This window comes from Ictalurus furcatus, chromosome 23, assembly GCF_023375685.1.
Source record: "Ictalurus furcatus strain D&B chromosome 23, Billie_1.0, whole genome shotgun sequence".
NCBI classification, from domain to species: domain Eukaryota; kingdom Metazoa; phylum Chordata; class Actinopteri; order Siluriformes; family Ictaluridae; genus Ictalurus; species Ictalurus furcatus.
The window spans coordinates 20,794,824-20,814,823 of record NC_071277.1 but is presented as its reverse complement, the minus strand read 5'-3'; the positions used below and the strand labels follow the sequence as shown (position 1 = coordinate 20,814,823).

The following is a 20,000-nucleotide window of genomic DNA, read 5'->3' as shown; positions in this document are numbered from 1 at the left end:
AATGCAGCGGACGAGCGGCAGCAGCAGCAGCAGCAGCAGTGATGTGCACAGCCTCCAGGGGGCGCAGGTGAGCGGCAGCATGCAGTAATGCAGAGAGAGGGTGAGAGAGAGGGAAGGAGGGATAGAGAGAGAGAGAACTGGTGCAGGGGGTGTTTACTGTGGTGGGGTAGGTTTTTAATATATATATATATATATATATATATATATATATATATATATATATATGTATATTAGAAGTTGGAGGGGATATTATTATATTATATTATATTATATTATAATATATTGGAAGGCTCCATATTTTTAGTCAAAGAGGGGAGTATTTTTAAGGAAGGGGGTATTATTATCATATATTACAAGTTCCCGTGTTGTTAGTTAAGGAGGGGGTGTTATTATACTGGAAGGGTCCATGTTTCAGTGCAGGGGGTGTAAAGTAAAGGAAGCGGTATTATTACAATATATTGGAAGGTTCCATGTGTGTAATTGGGGGTGTGTGAGTATTAATTACTATTTAGAAGTAAGTTGTTGGAGAAGGGGGTATCAGAAAGGGGAAATTAATTATTTATTTTGTCAGGGGAGCATTTTATTGGGGAAGGAGACTGGTGGTGTGTGCGTGTGTGTGTGCGCGTGTGTGTGTGCGCGTGTGTGTGTGCGCGTGTGTGTGTGCGCGTGTGTGTGTGTGTGTGTGTGTGCGTGTGTGTGTGTGTATAAGGCCTCTGTATTGAAGCTTAGGTATGGCTCAACAGGTTGGATTTCACTTGCAATCTTTCTGGCACACACACACACACACACACACACACACACACACACACTTTGTCTGCATCTACATTGATTCTTGTCTGGAGACTGAATGTTTCATGTATCATGTTTACATGTACATGTACACACACACACACACACACACACACACACACACACACAGGATGGAGTCAGTAAATCTGGTCAGTGACACTTGAGCACAGCATTATTGATCATTGAATGCAGAGACGATACATAATTTTGCATGTGTGTGTGTGTCTGTCTGAGGTTGTGTGGTGTGTGTGGTGTGTGTGGTGTGTGTGTGTTTGGGCTCATATGTGTGTATGTGTTTTGGGGGGGGTGTTCAAGTGTGAGTTGGTGTATCCGTGGTAACAGAAGGGAGAGCAAAGATTTTTCCCCGGTAACCGTGTTGCTATGGCAGCGGCTGTTGCCCAGGTAACGCATATGATGATGCCTGAGAGTGAAGAGAAATAAAATCACTCTGAGTTTTTCCCCCCCACGTCCACCATTTTTCTCACCCCCCGCCCCCCGCCCTCGGAACATTCCATGCAGAGAGGAGGGGGAGATGGAGGGATGCAGGAATGGATGGATGGATGGAGGGAGAGAGAGAGAGAGAGAGACAAGAACAACGTTACCTGACAGATAATGTTATCATAGTAAGCCAAAGCACGAGCATGAGGAGGAGAGTCGCACAGTTTCCTTACGTTTGGGTTGGAGCCCTCAGCGATGGTGGACAGAGAGAAATTATCATTGTGCTGCTCCGACGACGGGCGGTACTTACTGCTGCTGAACGAGAGAGAGAGAGAGAGAGACAGACAGACAGACAGACAGGCAAATGATATGTGTATAGGTCAGAATAAAAGGAAGAAAGTGAAGGAACGCGATGGAGGGAGAGGTGGCCATGTGAAACAGGAGGTAGAGGATAGAGACATACACAGGGCAATAAAGGGATGGAGACAAAGAGAAGGGTCAGGATGGCGGGAAAGTGAGAGGAAGATGAAATTAAGAGAGTAAGAGGGTTAGGGTTGTATGACAGAGAGGAGAGAAAGAGAAAGTGAAGGATGAAGGGCCAAAAGGAAGAGACAGAGAGAAGAGAGGGTAGATGGAAGGAGAGAGGAAGAGAAAAAGGAGGAGAAGTGAAGAGGTCATTCAGACATGACAGAGAACAGGACAACAGACAGAGGGAGAACAGGAGAGAAAAAAGCAAGATGGGAGGATGGAGGGAGGAAAAGGTGGGTGTTAGAATGATGAGGAGAACAGCGAGAAGGACAGGAAAGAGGAGAGAGAGTGAGAGAGAGAGTGAGAGAGAGAGACAGACAGACAGAAAGCAGGCATTAGTGTATACACACACACACACACACACACACACACACACACACACACACAGACAGAGTTCATTATAGAGATGAAACCTTTGATTCTTTTCAGTAACTTGAGTCATTTGAATCTGTTCAGTTAAATGATTCGTTCAGATCAGTTCAGTTGTGTCCTCTGTCCTCTAAAACAGACAACAAACAGCTCATGTCGTGTAAAATACTCAATAAATGTCATTATGTTGTGGTATTTAATAACATATTCACATGTTTATGCACTGAGCCTGAACCAGATTCATTAAATTCACCGAATCAAATATAGATTTGCTGAAAGAGAGAGTCATGAATCTCTGTCATGACCAAAAGATTCACTGATTGAAAACGTAGATTTAAAAAAGGCCAAAGACAAAGCTTATAAAAAAGAGCAAAAGATTCATTGATTCAAACACTGACTCTCTGAGAGAGAGAGAGAGAGAGAGAGAGAGAGAGAGAGAGAGAGAGGAGTCAATCTTGATTTTGACTCAAAAGATTCAGGAGTCAGTTGTAAATACGACTCACAGATGCTGTGATAAATGATGGAAAACAACATTTGTTGCTATAAATGTGTTGTTTGTTATTGACTCAGACTTTTATTACAGTCAGTCAATTATTACGTGATGAATATTGATAAGTGGACATGAATATTAATGATCAGATATGAATATTAATGAGTGGTCATGATTAATAATCCACTGCTGCGTTCAGCTCGTGTGATACGGCCGTAACGACACACAGCAGATGGATGAGTGGGCGAGCGACAGAGTTCTCTCTCTCTCCTCTTTTTGTTCCTCACATCACTTCCCATGTCTCTCGTTCTACATATCTTTCTATTTTGTTGTCTTTCTTATTCTTTTTGTTCATTTTCTCTCCTCTCTAGTTTTTTCTCCGCTTTACACACTTCTCATATTTCTTTTTCTTTCTCTCTCTCTCTGTTCCTGATCTTCCCTTCTTACTTCTTTCCTCCTTCTAATTCTCTCTCCTCCTCTCATTTCTTCTTTCTTGTTATCCTCCTCCCCTTCTCTTTCTCTAATCTTCCCTTATTTCTTTCTCTTCCGCCTCCTCTTCTCTCCTCTTTACTTCTCTCCTCTTTCCTCCTCCTTGATCTCCTTTCCTTTCCTGTTCTCATCTTTCTTGTTATTCTCTTGCCACTCTTTTCTTCTTTCCTTTCTTCCTCATTCTCTCTCCTCCTCTTCTTTCATCTTTCACGCCTTCTTCTTCTCTTTCTTGCATTTCCTCTCCTCTTTTTTGCCCTCTTATTATCTTCTCTCTTATGCTACTTGCTCTCCTTCTTATTATTCTTTTCCTCCCAAATTCTCTCATTCTCTTGTCTTTTTATCGACCTCTCCTCTTTCTCACTATTGTATTTTCCACTCCATTCCAATCTCTCTCTCCCTCTCAGCTCTCCCACCTCCCCACGTCTCACTGTTGCCATGGTAACTGTCCTTACTTCCACTCATCTGTTTTCCTCTCTCCATCCCTCCGTCCTCCTGTCCTCCCTGTGCTCTAGGTAGTGCACTCATTAGTAAGTAGGTCACTTCATCACTTCATCCCTACACTTACAGCTGCATCTGCACTGACATCTTCCTGTAGCAGTGCTGCTAGCGCTGGGTGCTAACTCGCTATGCTAACTGCTGTGCTTCCACGACACCGCTCTCTGTCCATCCTGAAACTGCCCCAGACTCCCGACAGGAACACTGCTGAGGGAGGTTTCTGTGTCGCTGCGTTCACTTTTATTGTGTAATGAACGCAGCTGAAGTTTGAAAGTCGAGTCTACTTTAAAAATGAAGCTAGCTAAAGTTACACTACATGCTAAATAGCTACAGTACATTTCATTACATTTACACCACGGCGCTGCTGAGGTCTGCGTTCTGATTGGTCAGGAGGCGGTGATTAGTTCTCTATAACAGCGGCTCTGACAGTAGCGCAGGTTTATAATAACGCGCTCGTTCTAATACGCTATCGTTTCTATAGTAACCGCTCGTTCACAGGGACGTGTTCAGCGCACGCTCCACTGATAATACAACTCCGATTCCAAAAAAGTTGGGACGCTGTGTAAAATGTAAATAAAAACAGGACGCAGTGATTTGCAAATCTCATAAACCCGTACGTTATTCACAATAGAACATAGAAACATATCACATGTTTAAACTGAGGAAATGCACCGTTTTAAGGGGAAAAAAAGCTCATTTTGAATTTGATGACTGTAACACGTCTCAAAAAAGTTGGGACGGGGCAACGAAAGGCTGGAAATGTAAGTGTTTCTTTTAACATGACTTAAAGGCATCACATCTCTACACGAAGCTAGCTCTATAGGAGAATCTAACCCCCGTGACCTCTGACCCTTGGACAGGCTCACCTGCGCTTGCGCAGTTTGTTGTTCTCGGTCTTGAGCACGTGCAGTTTCTTGGCGAAGCAGACGACGATCATGAAGAGCAGCAGGACGGTGAGCACCGAGGTGCCGATGGCGATGCACATGACCTGGAACTCGGTGATGACGGACTCACAGCGAGCGCCTTTGTGCCACACGTAGTCCTGAATGTTACACCTGAGCAAAATACACGACAGGTGAACATGATGTAATAAAATAACACACACCGTGGATGTGGAACTACATGTGGTGGGGCGGCGGTGGATCAGGTGGTAGAGTGGGTTGTCCACTAATCGTAGGGTTGGCGGTTCGACGGGACGGGGACCAAAAGCTTTTGTCATTAAAAGGATTCAATCCTGACCGAGGTTACTCCACTCTTTTCTATACTAAATGATCCTAGACTAGATAATTAAAGTAAAAATGATCCAACACGTGTATATACAGTGGATACAGTAGATATATATATAGATATATAAATCCACAGAGGCCTCGTGCGTCTTGTACATCATGAACTTTGACATAAAGTCGTTACTAGAAGCGTTAAGATCTAGATTATCGTTTACGGTTATTTCACGCTCCATCTTTTTTAGTTCAGTCCTTATTATTGTTTTATATCATGCAACTCTTCTGGTTTGTTGGCTCGTTGTTAGCAAAAACCAAACTTCAGGACACACGTTATAATAATTCCTGTTTCTGAGCTGAGACGTCTGAGATGTTCCTCTGCCGGAGATCTGAAACATGAACATCGCTGACATTTCACTTTCATAAACAGCTCAATGCCACACCACCATAAAAGGCTTGAGAGCATTTGTGTGTGTGTGTGTGTGTGTGTCTGTGTCTGTGTGGGTGTGTGTCTGTGTGTATCTGTGCATCATCAACTCAGAAAAACAAAAGGACACACACACACACACACACACACACACACACACAGTAAATTCTTTGACAAATTAGAGAGAGAATCTGAAAGAGTGAGACAGCTGGAGAACATCAGAAGATCAGATGCTACTTCTAATTTGAGGTGTGTGTGTGTGTGTGTGTGTGTGTGTGTCCTGGAGAAAAGAAAGATGCCTGCAGATGGACACACACACACACACACACACGCACACTTCACTTAGTCTCGTGCATAAACACTGTATAATGTCATGTCATTTACATTCACATAAAACAAAAGTGCAGAAGCTCTGCCTCCTCACACACACACACACACACACACACACACACACACACACAAACACACACACCTGAGCTCCGCCCCCTCTGAGTTCCCCTTAATTTAACCTGGCTGGTACCAAATGATAGTTTTGTGGTAGAAACAGCGGAACGGGTCCAGCTTAGACACCGGCTCGGATCCAGAACCAGAGTGTGAAAGGAAAGCGTGATAATTCTCCCGAGAGTCATGTGACTGTAACGACTGCAGCTCCGTAACTCACAATAAAACAATTCTTTCTCCGCAGCAGACGGACAAACACCGCTTTGGAGGATTTTTTTGTTTTGTTACCCTGGTTACCCGTGTCATTATTGGAACTGCACACACACACACACACACACACACACACACACTCTCTGGCTCGTCTCTACGCTGGCTCGCAGCACTGAATGTGACTCACTCTCTCTTTTTCTCGCTTTCATTCCTGAACACTGTTGTTTCTTTTCCACGTCTCTGCAGCTGATCTGCATGTCAATGGAAGAACAGAGTTAAAGGAAAACCATGCACACGCACTGCATAACAACATTAGCATTAGCGTTAGCTTTAGCATCGGTAGCTGACTGACGGCTGAAATGTAGTCGTCTGTAGAGCTGTGTGGTCGCCCACACGTCGCGGGCAAGAGACGCTAGTGAGCAAAGTGTGAGATTATCACAGACACGGACACACTGAACACACCTTTTTATACCTGTATTTATTATATATACAACGTGTTGCATAAGTATTCACCCCACATGAACTTTTCTACATTTTGTAGTGTTACAATCTGAAACTGAAATGGACTTAATACAGGACAGAATATTGACATTGAAGAAAAAAAATCAACATGACATGGGTGGGGGGGGGGGGCATTTATTTATGTCACTGTCATGGTTTGCGGTTCTTTTGACGCATCCCCTTCATCTTACAATGCAACAGGTCTGTCCTGAGGGGTGTGGTCTCAGGATTCAGGATAACTCCGCCCCCACCCCACCCCACCCCCATCCACAGGGTACTACCTACTGTACTGTACATGAAGCTCAGACTCATTAAGGGAGTCAACATTCAGAGTAAAAAGCATGACGGCCAATTCGTCAAGGACACACAGAGACCGTTGTGACCTTCAGAAGGTCACATTCACGATCCAGAACACTGCACACAGTCTCATTGAGTGGGTCGAGGATGAAAGGAGGGTGAACACAAGACCTCGGAGTCATAACACGAGAAGTGGACCACGGTCCAAACCGCTGATCCATGGAGATGAGTGTTTTACAGATTATATTTATTTATCTGGCAAGAACAAGTGACGGACGATGAGCTGGTCAGCTCGAAGCTATTGTTTAGGCTAAAAAACAAAAATACACAGTCGCCCCCCCCCATCCGTCCCCCCCCCATCCGTCCGCCCCCCCCCCCCCCCCCCCCCCCCGTAGACATGTCTGGAGTTTGAAGTTTCATATGAGGCTAATGGCGCTAATAACCAATGCATGCCTACAGCAAGCCTAGCATCTGAATTGTACATGAACTTATTCCTGTTGAATGAAAATAGTATGCTGTTAGAACAATGCTAAACTGGTAGCTATAAACGTCCCTAGCTTGCTGTCCACGTTAGCCAGGTAGAGCTATATAAAGCTGTTTTATACAGTAAATAAAAGCACGAATGCTAAAGTCAGTGGGATAGCATGAAAGCATAAACGCTAACGGTCTTATGGTCTTGTTCTTAGAACATCATGAAGACTCAAGAAGTTTATCTGCAGTTCAGCCTGAACGCGACTCACATGCTTTGAACTAAACAGCGGCGCTCAAACGACTCTGGCAGCGAGGTAAAGTTTCCTAATAAAGTTTCCCTATAAAGCATCCGGCAAAACATTTGGATACTTTATTCTGTCCATGACATCACTGGTCCTGCCCTCCAGAACGCCCACGCTCGTCCTCTAATGACCGTGATCTGCATTAAAAACATCTCAAATCGTCTGAGGAGACGCTCCTTACCTAATCCTATACATATCTACTCAGGTTAGGAGGTTTCCTCGGTCATACACTGGCTTTTCCACCAACACATCTCGAGTCAGTCTGGACTTTCCACCTCAAAAAAACATTCCAGTCCCATAAACCTGCAGCTCTGGAACCAATGAACCAGTGACGTTAGGAACCAGTGGGTGGGGCAGCACTCCAATTTAACATCTGGCAGAGAACTTCCTGATCGAGTTTCAAGCCAAATGGAGCGAGTTAAGCCGAGTGTACACTAAACAACCTTCAAAATCAAAACGCTACACACCACATCACAGTTGTTTAGTGGATATAGCAGTGTACACACGACACACACGTCACACACGACACACACCACACACACGACACACACGTCACACACGTCACACACGTCACACACGACACACACGACACACACGTCACACACGTCACACACACGTCACACACACGTCACACACGACACACACGTCACACACGTCACACACGACACACACGTCACACACGTCACACACTACACACACGACACACTCTACACACACGACACAAACAACACACACTACACACACCATCTTTAAATACTAAATACTAAAGACACCATCTTTAATCGCAGATGAGCGTCCCTGATCCCTGAATCCCACTTTCTCATGAAAATAAACACGACAGCTGTCTAGCACGACTTTGACAAGACAAAAGAGAAATGATATATGACATAAATGATTCGTTCTTTTGCGTGGACATATTCTTGATGGTCAATTACTCCGATCTGAACAGATGGAACCGAGGAGATACCCTGGGAACACTGGGTGGAAGAAGAAGAAGAAGAAGACTTTATTTATCACATAAACATTACAGCACAGTGAACTTCTTTTCTCCGCATACCCCGGCTTGTTAGGACAGGGTCAGCCATGATACAGCGCCCCCAGGAGCAGAGAGGGTTAAGGGCATTGCTCAAGGGCCAGGCAAGGGCCCAGACCTTCTGATCAATAACCCAGAGCCTTAACCATTGAGCCACCACTCTGTAGTATCTGACGTTTGGGAGAAAAACCAGACGTGAAGCTCCACCTTCTTCCTACTTAACATCCCTTCTTTCTCGTTCTCGTTCTTTCTCCCCCACTACTTCCCTCAAAAAGTTCTACCTAAGAGTCTTCAGTTATCTCCATTTTCCAGGTCCACAATAATTCATGCCTTTTACTTGAAGGTGTAATCTGCGCCCACAAACTTACTCACATCTAGTGGCAATTTAGAGTCACTACTCAGCCTACCAGCCCGTAACCTACACTCAGACCCAAACCCCAGACCCTGGAGCTGTGAAGCACCAGCACTACCTGTCTCACCACCATGTCGTCCACTAATGCAGGAGGTAGACAAAAAAATCCTGAACTGCTGCTGTGGAGCTCCTTAATGGAGGACAGATGTGTCAGGACAATGGCAACAAGGTCAATTTGAAAAACTACCAGAACCTTGGGGACATTTGGGTCGCACAGTTGGGTCTCAAATGTTTTGTTGTGCTGTTGCCATTGGTGACACTAAAGGATGTGTTTTTGTGTTTCAGTGGACCACAGCTGATATATTCATAATCTGGATAACGATCATAGATTTTAGTCTGGAAGACATATGTGTGCCTCCGAGTATGTTTTGCTTACCTGCAGAAGACTCCAGATCCTTCCAGCACGAAGCACTGGCCCCCATTGAAACAATAATTCGGCATCATGTCGCATTGAGACTTGCAGGTCCCGTTCATGAGCACAGAGCCCATCTGACACTCGGCACTGCTGCTCTTGCCCAATTTTTTATTACGGTTAGTGGGTGGCTCTTTTCCCCGAGCAGGGATGAAGGGATTGGGGAAGTGAGGATGGAAGGTCCTGGGTGGAGGTGGTGTAGGAGTGGAGGTCGGCTCATCATCGTACTCATCGGGTTTGGTGGTGTCTATTTCTGAGGACGGAGGGACAGTTTTGCTGTACGGAGGGTGGTAGGGGTACTTGTTGGGCATCGTCCAAGCGGTGGGTTCGCGACCCTGAAGCTCATGTTCGGTAGGAGCCGGAGGGACGAGCACATTACCAGGGGATCTGGTGTAATAGTCTACAGTGAGGTATGCTGTATTGGACGGGGAATGCGAAGGGAACGGGGTCACTGCAGTTGAAGGTTCCTGTCGGTTCAGGTTCGAGGTCTCATCCAAATCAACCACCGCAGACCCCATTAGATCCTCAGTGCCATGCAAGAGGTTCTCAGTGGACGCACTTGGAGGAGGAGTATTTTTTGCAGGCAGAAGATGGTCATTCTCCTGAGAATCAGGGCTGATTTTTGAGTCCTCTATTATCATCTCTTTAGGAGACGGAGTGGAAGTCAGAAAATGGTCTGGACCTTCCTGAAGTCCACTTCCGAGCTCCTCTCCACCTCTGGGCTTGCGTCCAGAACGCAGGATGAGGAACATGTTGCTAATCGGTTTGGACATCTCATCATCCAGCTTCACCTCGTCACTTTCCGCTGGCAAGGAGGTTGAGTTTGAAGGGCTCGCTGTCTCTGTCATGTTTCCCGACACAGATTTAGCTGTGGAGGGGAAGGAAGTGGAATTTAGTCGTAATCATGAAACGCAACTCAAAAAAGTTAAACTTATGAAAATAGTACACAACTCAATCAGTGCTGCTGCTGAAATAAGGGAGAATGAGCATCATGAGCGCAGTGAGAAATTTCTGTAGACTAAACTAGCGGCAGTTAGCATCACAGGATCACGCTAACACTTTCCTGTTATGCGTTGTTGTAATTTTAAGATTAAGGAAATTTCTCAGAGGTGAATTGTGCCCTATAATTCGAATCCGGTGTTCACACTAGTACTGGAGAGGCTTCATTTTCTACAAACGTGTACGACAAGGAGCCACGATTTCAGAGACGGCAACGAGCGACAAGCTACATCTGAATCGGGGTTTTATTTTTAGAATTGTGTAAATCTCTATACATGTAGAAGACGTATATGGAAACTGCAGTCACGCTGATGACATTTTGGTGTAATGAAGGCATCGGGGAAGACGATCATCCAGCGTTAATTCATCCAGCAGACGCACTTTCTCTTCTCCTGCAAAATGCATTGTCTGAGGCTGCACTATACTGACATGGAAAAAATTGAATAAAAATCCAGAGATGTGTGTGTGTGTGTGTGTGTGTGTGTGTGTGTGTGTGTGTCTTTGTGACTCGTGCTATCAGCTAACGCCTCAAGCTTCTCTGACAGCTCCAGCAAACCGTGAGCGTCTGAATCAGGAATTTGTCGGTCTCATTTTGCTCCTTTAAATTAAAAGCAGATGAAGAGTGTGTGACAGCGGGAAGTTCTCGTCTCCAGAAGGTCCAAAAAACGTCCAGACGCTTTTGCTCAGGGTTTCGTTATAGACTGTGAATCACAGATATAATATTTCACTGACACATCTCTTTACTCCAGCATGCCTTTACTTACTCCACACTCTGGCTAATTAACTCAGCGAGAACCGTATGCTAATGGCCACATTATGAGAAAACGAGCCGTGACGAACTGAGAGGAGATAAAGGAGAAGAATAAAACCTAGCGCTAATTATTTAATGTTTTATTTACAGTATGTGGGACATGTTTGGTGTGTGAGAAGTTTCCCTCTTCAGTTTTTCACTAGCGCTATGAGGCTAATGTAGCTAACAAATCATAGGAGATAACAGCCAGCAGCTTAGCATGGTGGATTCTGACACTTCATGACACACTTTTACTTTATTTACAGAATATTGTGGGCTTTGATACATAGTTCTGATATTTTGACACAGATCGGATTTTTTTGTCTCGTCTGTTTACACATACGTAAGACCTGAGCCAGCGTTTATTTCGTTCCCTCGCCAAACATTAGCGCAGCTGAAAACAACCTTTTACCAGCAGCATCGCCATGGCAGTAGAAGGGCGTGATTCTGTTGTTTCCATGGTGACTACTGTGGTTTTGGTTCTTTGTAATTTGCCATAAATGTTAAAAGTTAGAGTGCAAAATGATGAATTTTGGATGAGCCTATCATCATCATCATCATCATCATCATCATCACCATAACATTTACATTTACGCTGTTTGGCAGACGCTCTTATCCAGAGCGACTTACATTTATCTCATTTATACACCGGGGGGTTAAGGGCCTTGCTCAAGGGACCAGTGACCTGCTGAGATTTGAACTCACAACCTTCTGATAAGTCATCCAACATTTAAACATGCTTATAAGTGAGTCAAAAGCCCATATACAACCTCACTTGAACATAGCCCATATCTGATAGATATATATATATATATATATATATATATATATATATATACATATATATCCAAGCTATGTACACATATGCAACAATATCTGATTATCTGATGTGTGTCGGAAATACACGATCGTTTGCCGATGACAAAAGGAGGAGGTCACAGAGAAGATCGCAGAGTTTAGTGTCACTCAACACCAGCATTAGACTCAGGCAAGGGGTGTGGCTTAAAGTCTGAAGCGGGGCTTGGACATTATTGATTGACATTAGTGATTCAGTGAGTCGACTGTAAAGATTTCCACACTAACCTCATGCTAATGTTTGGCTAATGCTAATTTACACCACACATTGATCATTAATGAAGTTTATTGAGCCCAGGTTTTATAAACTAGAGTCAGAAGTTAGAAATATTTCATAGAAATTCATCAATTCCGCTGCGTCTTTTTTTGGAAATCGATACACTTTCATTTCTGTAAGCGACTGTATTCCTGAGTAAAAAAATCCAACAAGCTGCAGGTCACGCACAGAGTACGGTTCTTCACTAGTGTTTTAAACGATGATTACCACCAACCGGATATAGTCTAGGAACAGCGATGTCACTTCCTGCGCTCATGAATATTCATGGCAAATGGTCTACAGTGAGTTGAGCGGATTTTAGCAGGCAGCTCAGGATCCACCATTTCACTCCTCCAGAGTAATTCAGCGAATCTCACACAGAACCGAACACAAAGGCGTGGAAAAGTAGGGGCCTCATTTTAGCGAGCGCACTCTGAGGGGTGACACAAAGGCATCATTGTGCGTCTGATTTTTCTCGGAGGGTCGGACTTTGATATGCGACAGAGGCGGTACCCCTAATTCCTTACACACACACACACACACACACACACACACACTGAGACCAAACAGCAATCAGGAGGTCAGAGTTAGGATAAATACCGCTCGGTTCCCACTGTGATCCTCGTCTTCCTCGACTTCCGATTAAACAGCGTATAACAGTGTGCGGGTTCGAGCGTTAGGTACGAGGGAAACGACACCAAAATGTCACTGTGATGCGACAAAATGACAGTGGTTTCTTTTCAGTGATTCATGGTGACTGGAGGCGGAGCTTTGATAAAGTGAAGTGGGCGGGGCTAGGAGAACAGAGATTAACTTTATGCAAATTGTTGCGACAACGAATGAGCGGCAGGAACGGTGGAAATACGGATGCTTCATTTGTCAAGATAGAAAGGAAAAATGTCACTGATCAGGAATTTGTCCTGCTGTAAATGGAAGAACACTGCAGGGGGCGCTGGCGAGTGTGTTGCTAGCAGGCTGTAAAAGCTAGTTAGCGTAAATCTCCACGTGAACACCGGTGCATGTGTCTGTATCACACTGCGTTCTTGTTATAGGTATATGGCCGGACTCGAACTGGATTACTGAGTCCTGACTGATTTCTAAAGAGCTGTTTCACTCAGAAACCAGAAAGGAATGCTTACTAGCGACCAACATGTAACCTTTCAAGGTGACTGCTAGTGGTGAACATGGAGTATGGGCTATTTCTCTAGAATAATGTAGAAACTCTGCTTTCTCTGAATAACACCTCATTAAGATAATAACGTCTGGAAATGATGAGTTCTACACAGCATTAGCGCTACTCGAGACGCCATCGTACGCTCTTCTCAGGGGTTCTTTAGATTTAGGTTAAGTGTTTTTAGGTTCCTAAAGCTAAATTGTGTTCTACTGGGAACTTTATCTGAAAGCAGCGACTCTGTTGTGTAAGAATCGATACCGAAGACAAGCTGAAGCTCTGTTCACCTTCTGACCTTCACAGCACTGACACAGTTCAGACCAAATTTCTTAAAAATGACACACTTCTGTTTGATGAGGCAAAACGAGGTGAGAGATGAGAGTTCCAATCAAAGCTCTGTATACACACACACACGCACGCACACACACACACACACACATTTTAACTGGACATCCACACACACCTGTGACTGAGGAATACAAATCTACTAAAGTGGTAAAAGAAATATTAACGCTGCTTAATTAAGCGTGTGCGTGTGTGTGTGTGTGTGTGTGTGTGTGTGTGTGAATAGTCGCATTCTCGTCCTCGCCTCACTGATCAACAGGTGCTGCTCTGGCAGAGAGATGTGTTGCCATGGTAACTGGCTCAAAGAGAGTTAGTATGTACAGAGAGACACATACATACACACACACACACACACACACACTTTAAAGGTATAGTCAGTGATTTTGGCAGAATGGACAAATTCAACCCCGCCCTTTAGTGTTCCCCTGAAAGCCACGCCCCTAAAACACATTCTGCACCTGACAGCTGATTAGCTCCGCCTCCTTGTCCTCCTTGATGACATATGCATCTTATAACAGCACATGAGTTCAGCACGTTCATGTTCTTTCTGCGGCAGGCGAGTCGAGTCCAAAAAGAAAAGCCAGCGTCACTGAAACAAGCGTTTCCGTAGCAACGCGCCAAAAACTCACACCAACTGCTGCAAACTGCTCACTAAAGCGCTCACAGCTTTTTCCAGATGTGTTCCCTCTGGCATGAAGCCCTCACGCTGACTCTGTTGTCAGTGCACGTGTCTAAGCCAGCGAGTGTGTGTGTGTGTGTGTGTGTGAGAAAGGTTCGAGAGAAGAAACCAGATGCTGAGCAGGTTCCAAAACATCTGTAGCTCCAGGTCAGGCAGGTGAGACAGTCGGCAGCACAAGACTGACATTTCTTCACTGGAGACGTCAAAGTCTACGTGATAACATCTCACATCTATCACATAATGCAAATAGAAAATATACACAGGCCAGAAATGTCATGTTTTAGGGAACACCTCATACACTTAATGTCTTTGTTCTTTCGTTCTCTAGAGAGAGACGAGCTGCAGATCAGGATCAACAGCACAGGAATGATGTGATGTGGAAGTGACATTATCATTCACATTTCTCACTCTTTAATAAACCTGGGCTCATTTAAATCTGATGTAATACACAACCACGTCGACTGGAACACGACAAACACGCAAGATAAAAGGATGCGATTCAATAAAACGTCGAAAAAAGACTCAGTGACAGTGAAAATACTGAGCATCCTTTTCTCTCTTTTGTCTCCATGTTCAACAAAGGACTGAACCACTGCAGAGAGGGAGGGGGATGCGGCTCAGGTTAAACGCTTTCCACTGGAACAAAACACGGATTCACACGTGGATTAACTGGGATACGAGGATAAAACGCTGTAGAACGACGTTTCACTTCATTTCACTTCGAAGAGGATGCGAATTTATTGCTGAAAAACCGGAGCATTTTCCCTCAGATCGCTAATTATCACCGCCCATACGGAGAGAGCAGCGGCGCTCGGTTGCCATGGATACGGACTGGCGATGGCAGGGGGAGGGAGGAGGAGTGCTCTGATTGGTGCACCAGCCGCACGAGCGCCTAGTCTTCTGTTCTGCTACAGCAGTGTGCACGCGAGCACAGAATACGGTTAAAAACCCACGGGCTGTGACGTCATCGTCGCTGTTTTTGACCAGTAGCTAACAGTGAATAAAATTTCAACAAAAGGTCTAGAGACATACCATGTAGGTCACTGCATTTCTACAGAACCCCGTTCTGCAGGACCGCACTAATTCACTGCACCCTGTTCCCTGCTTAGTGCACTAGTCTGAGAGTTCTGCCATTTTATAGGCTTCCTAAAAGCCTAGCACACTCACGATATCCCACAATGCACTGCTGCAGGTTAGCACAGAACTTTATTACGGTACCGCTGGATTCTGTCGTTTCCGTGACCCATCTTTTTCCTCCCGCTCTCCTAAACACTCGTACACACACGCTGACGAGGACAGGGAACCGGGTCTGCTTGGTACCGCTCTCGCTCCTCCCACAATCCTCTGCACCGGGTTTCCTCCGCAATGGGATGTGGAATACAGAACGCCTCACTGCAGTGTGAATGTGCCCCAGCGCACTATGCCCTTTGTAGGGAAGCGTTTTGGAAGCAGGAGAAGGTAAGTTCTAAACCAGACCCACCGCAGGCAGGTGGGTTCTTCCACGCGGGTCTGAGTGAAATTCATCACACGTCACTCGAGTCACCAAAACGTCAGGCTAGAACACTAGAAACGCTGGTTCTAGAGCACCGATATGTTGGAATTCTAGAACACAAATATCATTTTAGAACACTAATGACCTTCTAGAACAAAAACCCACAGAAATAGAACACTAATGCATTGTGGGTCTAGAATACAATGTAAAAAATACGTGAACATTTTAGAGAGCAGCTGGGCCTCTAGAACACAATGCACTTGGATTCTAGAACCCGGATGAGAGCGCAGTGTGAGTGAGGAGATCTTCCTGCTGGAGCAGAAGCTGGACGGTGTGTCGGAATGTGAAAGAGTGGCGCTTTGTGCAGCGCTTCATTAGGTTCCACTCTCCCTCCCTCCATCGCTCCCTCCCTCCCTCCCTCCCTTCATCCCTCCATCCCTCCCTCCGCTCTCCTGATATCTGATCTGTCACAGAACCCTGGGCTCTGCATGATTTATTGTCCATGATATCTCTTTTTTAATCGATGCGCGTGAAATGGCGGTGAATCTGGAACTCCGCCTTAAACGCACGCGCTGTTTAACATGAGAACCACGGTAAAAACCACTGTCGCGCGCTGCCACAGCTGCAGTGTGAAGTCATGCTCATGATTTCGGTTTATTCTGATTTCTGGATCTCTAATCCCCCTCCTCCTCAGTCCTGGTTCTGCTCCTCATCTCCTCTCCGGGTGTAACCGCGCAGCGCATCATCAGCATTCCTCCTGACCGACTGTCCTATTTTACAGCGCGGGTTCGAGGTCACTGTCTCACGCCCTGCGTGTCTCACGCCCTGCGTGTCTCACGCCCTGCGTGTCTCACGCCCTGCGTGTCTCACGCCCTGCGTGTCTCACGCCCTGCGTGTCTCACGCTTCTCAGATGAACAATTCCAGGGTTTCGGAAGTAAAAAAGAAATACGATAGGATGAAAGAGAGCTCTCTTACCCTGTGCATCCAGCGGGATGAGGAGCAGCGCGAGGAGCGCAGACATGACAGAGATCCAGCATCCTGAGCAGAACCCCATGTTCCTCTTCATGTGCACTGATGGGTTTGAATAAAAACGCCTCTCTAATATAACACAGTCTTTATTAGGTTCTATTCTCCGACCCGGTTGCTGTAAAGGTTCTGTGAGCGCGCGCTGATCCACTCACTCTAGGTTCTGTCCTCCGCTCTGCGCGTCTTCATTTCTTCTCGCTCTTCTTCTTCTCTTTCTTTCGCTCCTCCTTAATTAACACTGTGATGGTATTTGCCGCGTTATTACCGGGTCCATCGCCGCACCGATAAGTCCTCGTGCAAGACGGATGGAGAAAAAAAAACCCAGCTTGAGTTCTCCCACGCGCGTGCACGGACACGGACACGAGCACGAGCACGATGCAACCGCTGGATCTTCAACACAGAACCCACGCGTGCGCGCCGTTTCCTTCAGGAGTGTAAAGACAGACAGACAGACAGAGAGAGAGAGAGAGTGTGTGTGTGTGTGTGTGTGTGTGTGTGTGTGTGTCCGGTGGAGTTTTGGCATGACATAACCAACTTAATCATGAAGATATGAGATTATTATTATTATTATTATTATTATTATTATTATTATTATTATTATATGCTTGTAATGCATTTATTCTATCTATCCATATATCTGTGTTTATTTATTTGTTTGTTTGCTTCTTTATTATTTGCTTATGTACTTATTTATTATTAAATTTCTATTATTTATGTATTTATTTATTTATTTATTTATTCGCTCACTCATTTATGTATTTGCTTATTTCTTTCTTTCTTTACTGATTCTAAAAATACATTTCCCTATTTATTTATTTGTTTGTTTGTTTGTTTGTTTGTTTAATTACTAACTTACTTTCTTATGTAACTGCCAATATGTATTTGTCTATTTATTTGTTTATTTATTTCTTTTTATGTATTTCTTTTTTAGCTTTACACAACACACACTGACGTTAATAAAGGTCTGTTACAGGTATCACTCCTCGGACAGTTAGTTTAGGACTTGCGTGTTTGCAGAGGCTGTGAGGTTGTGATCTTGGGTTAAAGTTCAGGTTCTCCAGCACAGGTCCAGGTCCTACACATGGAGAACCCTGGGTCCTGCACATTTCAGTGTTTTCCTGTTCTGCTTCTTGAGCTGAAGTGTGTGTGTGTTAGAGCAGGAAGCCCCTGAAATGTGCAGGAGAGGACAGGTGGTTCTCCAGGACAGGTGGTTCTCCAGGACAGGTGTTGGGAACCTGTGTTCTAAGCTGACCCATACTTCCCCCAAACCAACACTGATCAAGTGTAAATGCTGTTTAGTTGTTGAGCTTCGTGTTGTGTGTTTCTCCCAACATCACACTCGTTTCCTTTGTTTACGTTTGATTAAGCAGCATTTCAGAGTAATCTGTGCCACATGGTGGGTGAACATCTGGGTTTGGATTTTGGGATTTATTAAAGGAGGAGGAGGAGAACGAGGAGAGACGTTGTGTTCTCTGAAATGTGTTGTTAAAGGAGTGAAGGTGAAGGAGAAACAAGGCGATGGAAGAAGTGGAGAAAGAGGTGGAGAGGCGTGAGATCCACTCGTGTGCTGAATGAGATGGAGGAGGAGATGGAGGAGGTGTTGGTGTTGGGGGTTGGCATCATTCCTCCACACAGCGGCATTGTGAGAGAGAAAAAGAGTCTCAACGGGCGATTTAACACGGCCTTTTGTGAGTGAGCAGGACCCTGTGTGTGTGTGTGTGTGTGTGTGTGTGTGTGTGTGTGTGTGTGTGTGTACAGAAAAGAGAAAATGAGCTTCCTGTGAATGATGAAAAGAAATGGAACCTGCACTGAAGCTATGAACAATGCAGAAAGTTTATCACACGATGCACTGAGATCTCAAATCATCACATATCATCATATGATTATTATTTTCTTTTCTTTGAAAGCTTTTAAAGGAGGAGGCAGCTCTGAGGTTAGGCTGTTGGACTTCTGCTCAGAAGGTCATGAGTTCACATCCCAGCACTGCCACTGCCGGGCCCTTGAGCAAGGCCCTTAACCCTCACCTGCTCTGAGGTATAAATTAATAATTGAAGGTCGCTCTGGATAAGGCCGTCTGCCAAATGCCATAAATGTAAATGCTGCTGAATCCTGGACTGTGATTGGTCAGAAGGTGTTGATTAATTCTCTATTACAGCGACTCTATATTAGGTTTATATTAATGCGCTCGTTCTGATTTGTTATCGTTTCTATAGCAACCGCTTGTGCACATTTTCTATAAGGAGAGGTTTATGTAACATGTTTGGAAGGACTCCAGTTTCCTCTCCCAGTCCAAAGACATGCATGGTAGGCTGATGGGCGTGTCCAAAGTGTCCGTAGTGTATGAATGTGTGTATGAATGTGTGTGTGATTGTGTGTATGAATGTGTGTATGAATGTGTGTGTGATTGTGTTTATGAATGTGTGTATGAATGTGTGTGTGATTGTGTGTATGAATGTGTGTATGAATGTGTGTGTGATTGTGTTTATGAATGTGTGTATGAATGTGTGTGTGATTGTGTGTATGAATGTGTGTATGAATGTGTGTGTGATTGTGTTTATGAATGTGTGTATGAATGTGTGTGTGATTGTGTGTATGAATGTGTGTGTGATTGTGTGTATGAATGTGTGTATGAATGTGTGTGTGATTGTGTGTATGAATGTGTGTATGAATGTGTGTGTGATTGTGTTTATGAATGTGTGTATGAATGTGTGTGTCAGTGTGTGTGTGAATGTGTGTGATTGTGCCCTGAGATGGACTGGCACCCTGTCCAGGGTGTACCCCGCCTTGTGCCCCATGTTCCCTGGGATAGGCTCCAGGTTCCCCGTGACCCTGAAGTATAAGCGGTATAGAAGAGGGAGGGAGGGAGGGATGGATGGAGGGATGGAGGGATGGATGGAGGGATGGAGGGAAGTGAATCAGGTCCTCAGTGTTAATTTAATGCATGTGAAGTGAAACTAAAGCAGCTTTTAACCAGCGTTAAAAATAAACCACACACAGAGACTTATTAAAAATAAATAGATGCAGCTGAGAGTGAAAGGTTAGGATGACATCTCCCTCTCTCT

General features: G+C 44.8%; 1 protein-coding gene across 1 annotated transcript in view; it reads right to left on the bottom strand.

The window, feature by feature from the left end:
• cspg5a (chondroitin sulfate proteoglycan 5a) overlaps positions 1 to 17,270 on the bottom strand; it is a 22,991-nt gene extending 5,721 nt beyond the window's left edge. The window contains exons 1-4 of the mRNA XM_053610961.1: positions 16,888 to 17,270; positions 9,289 to 10,192; positions 4,465 to 4,653; positions 1,392 to 1,539 (exon numbers count right to left, since the gene is read on the bottom strand). Coding sequence (XP_053466936.1) covers positions 1,392 to 1,539; positions 4,465 to 4,653; positions 9,289 to 10,192; positions 16,888 to 16,978 — 1,332 coding nt within the window. The 5' untranslated portion in view covers positions 16,979 to 17,270. The remainder of the gene's footprint in view (positions 1 to 1,391; positions 1,540 to 4,464; positions 4,654 to 9,288; positions 10,193 to 16,887) is intronic.
• Between the last annotated feature and the right edge of the window lie 2,730 nt (positions 17,271 to 20,000).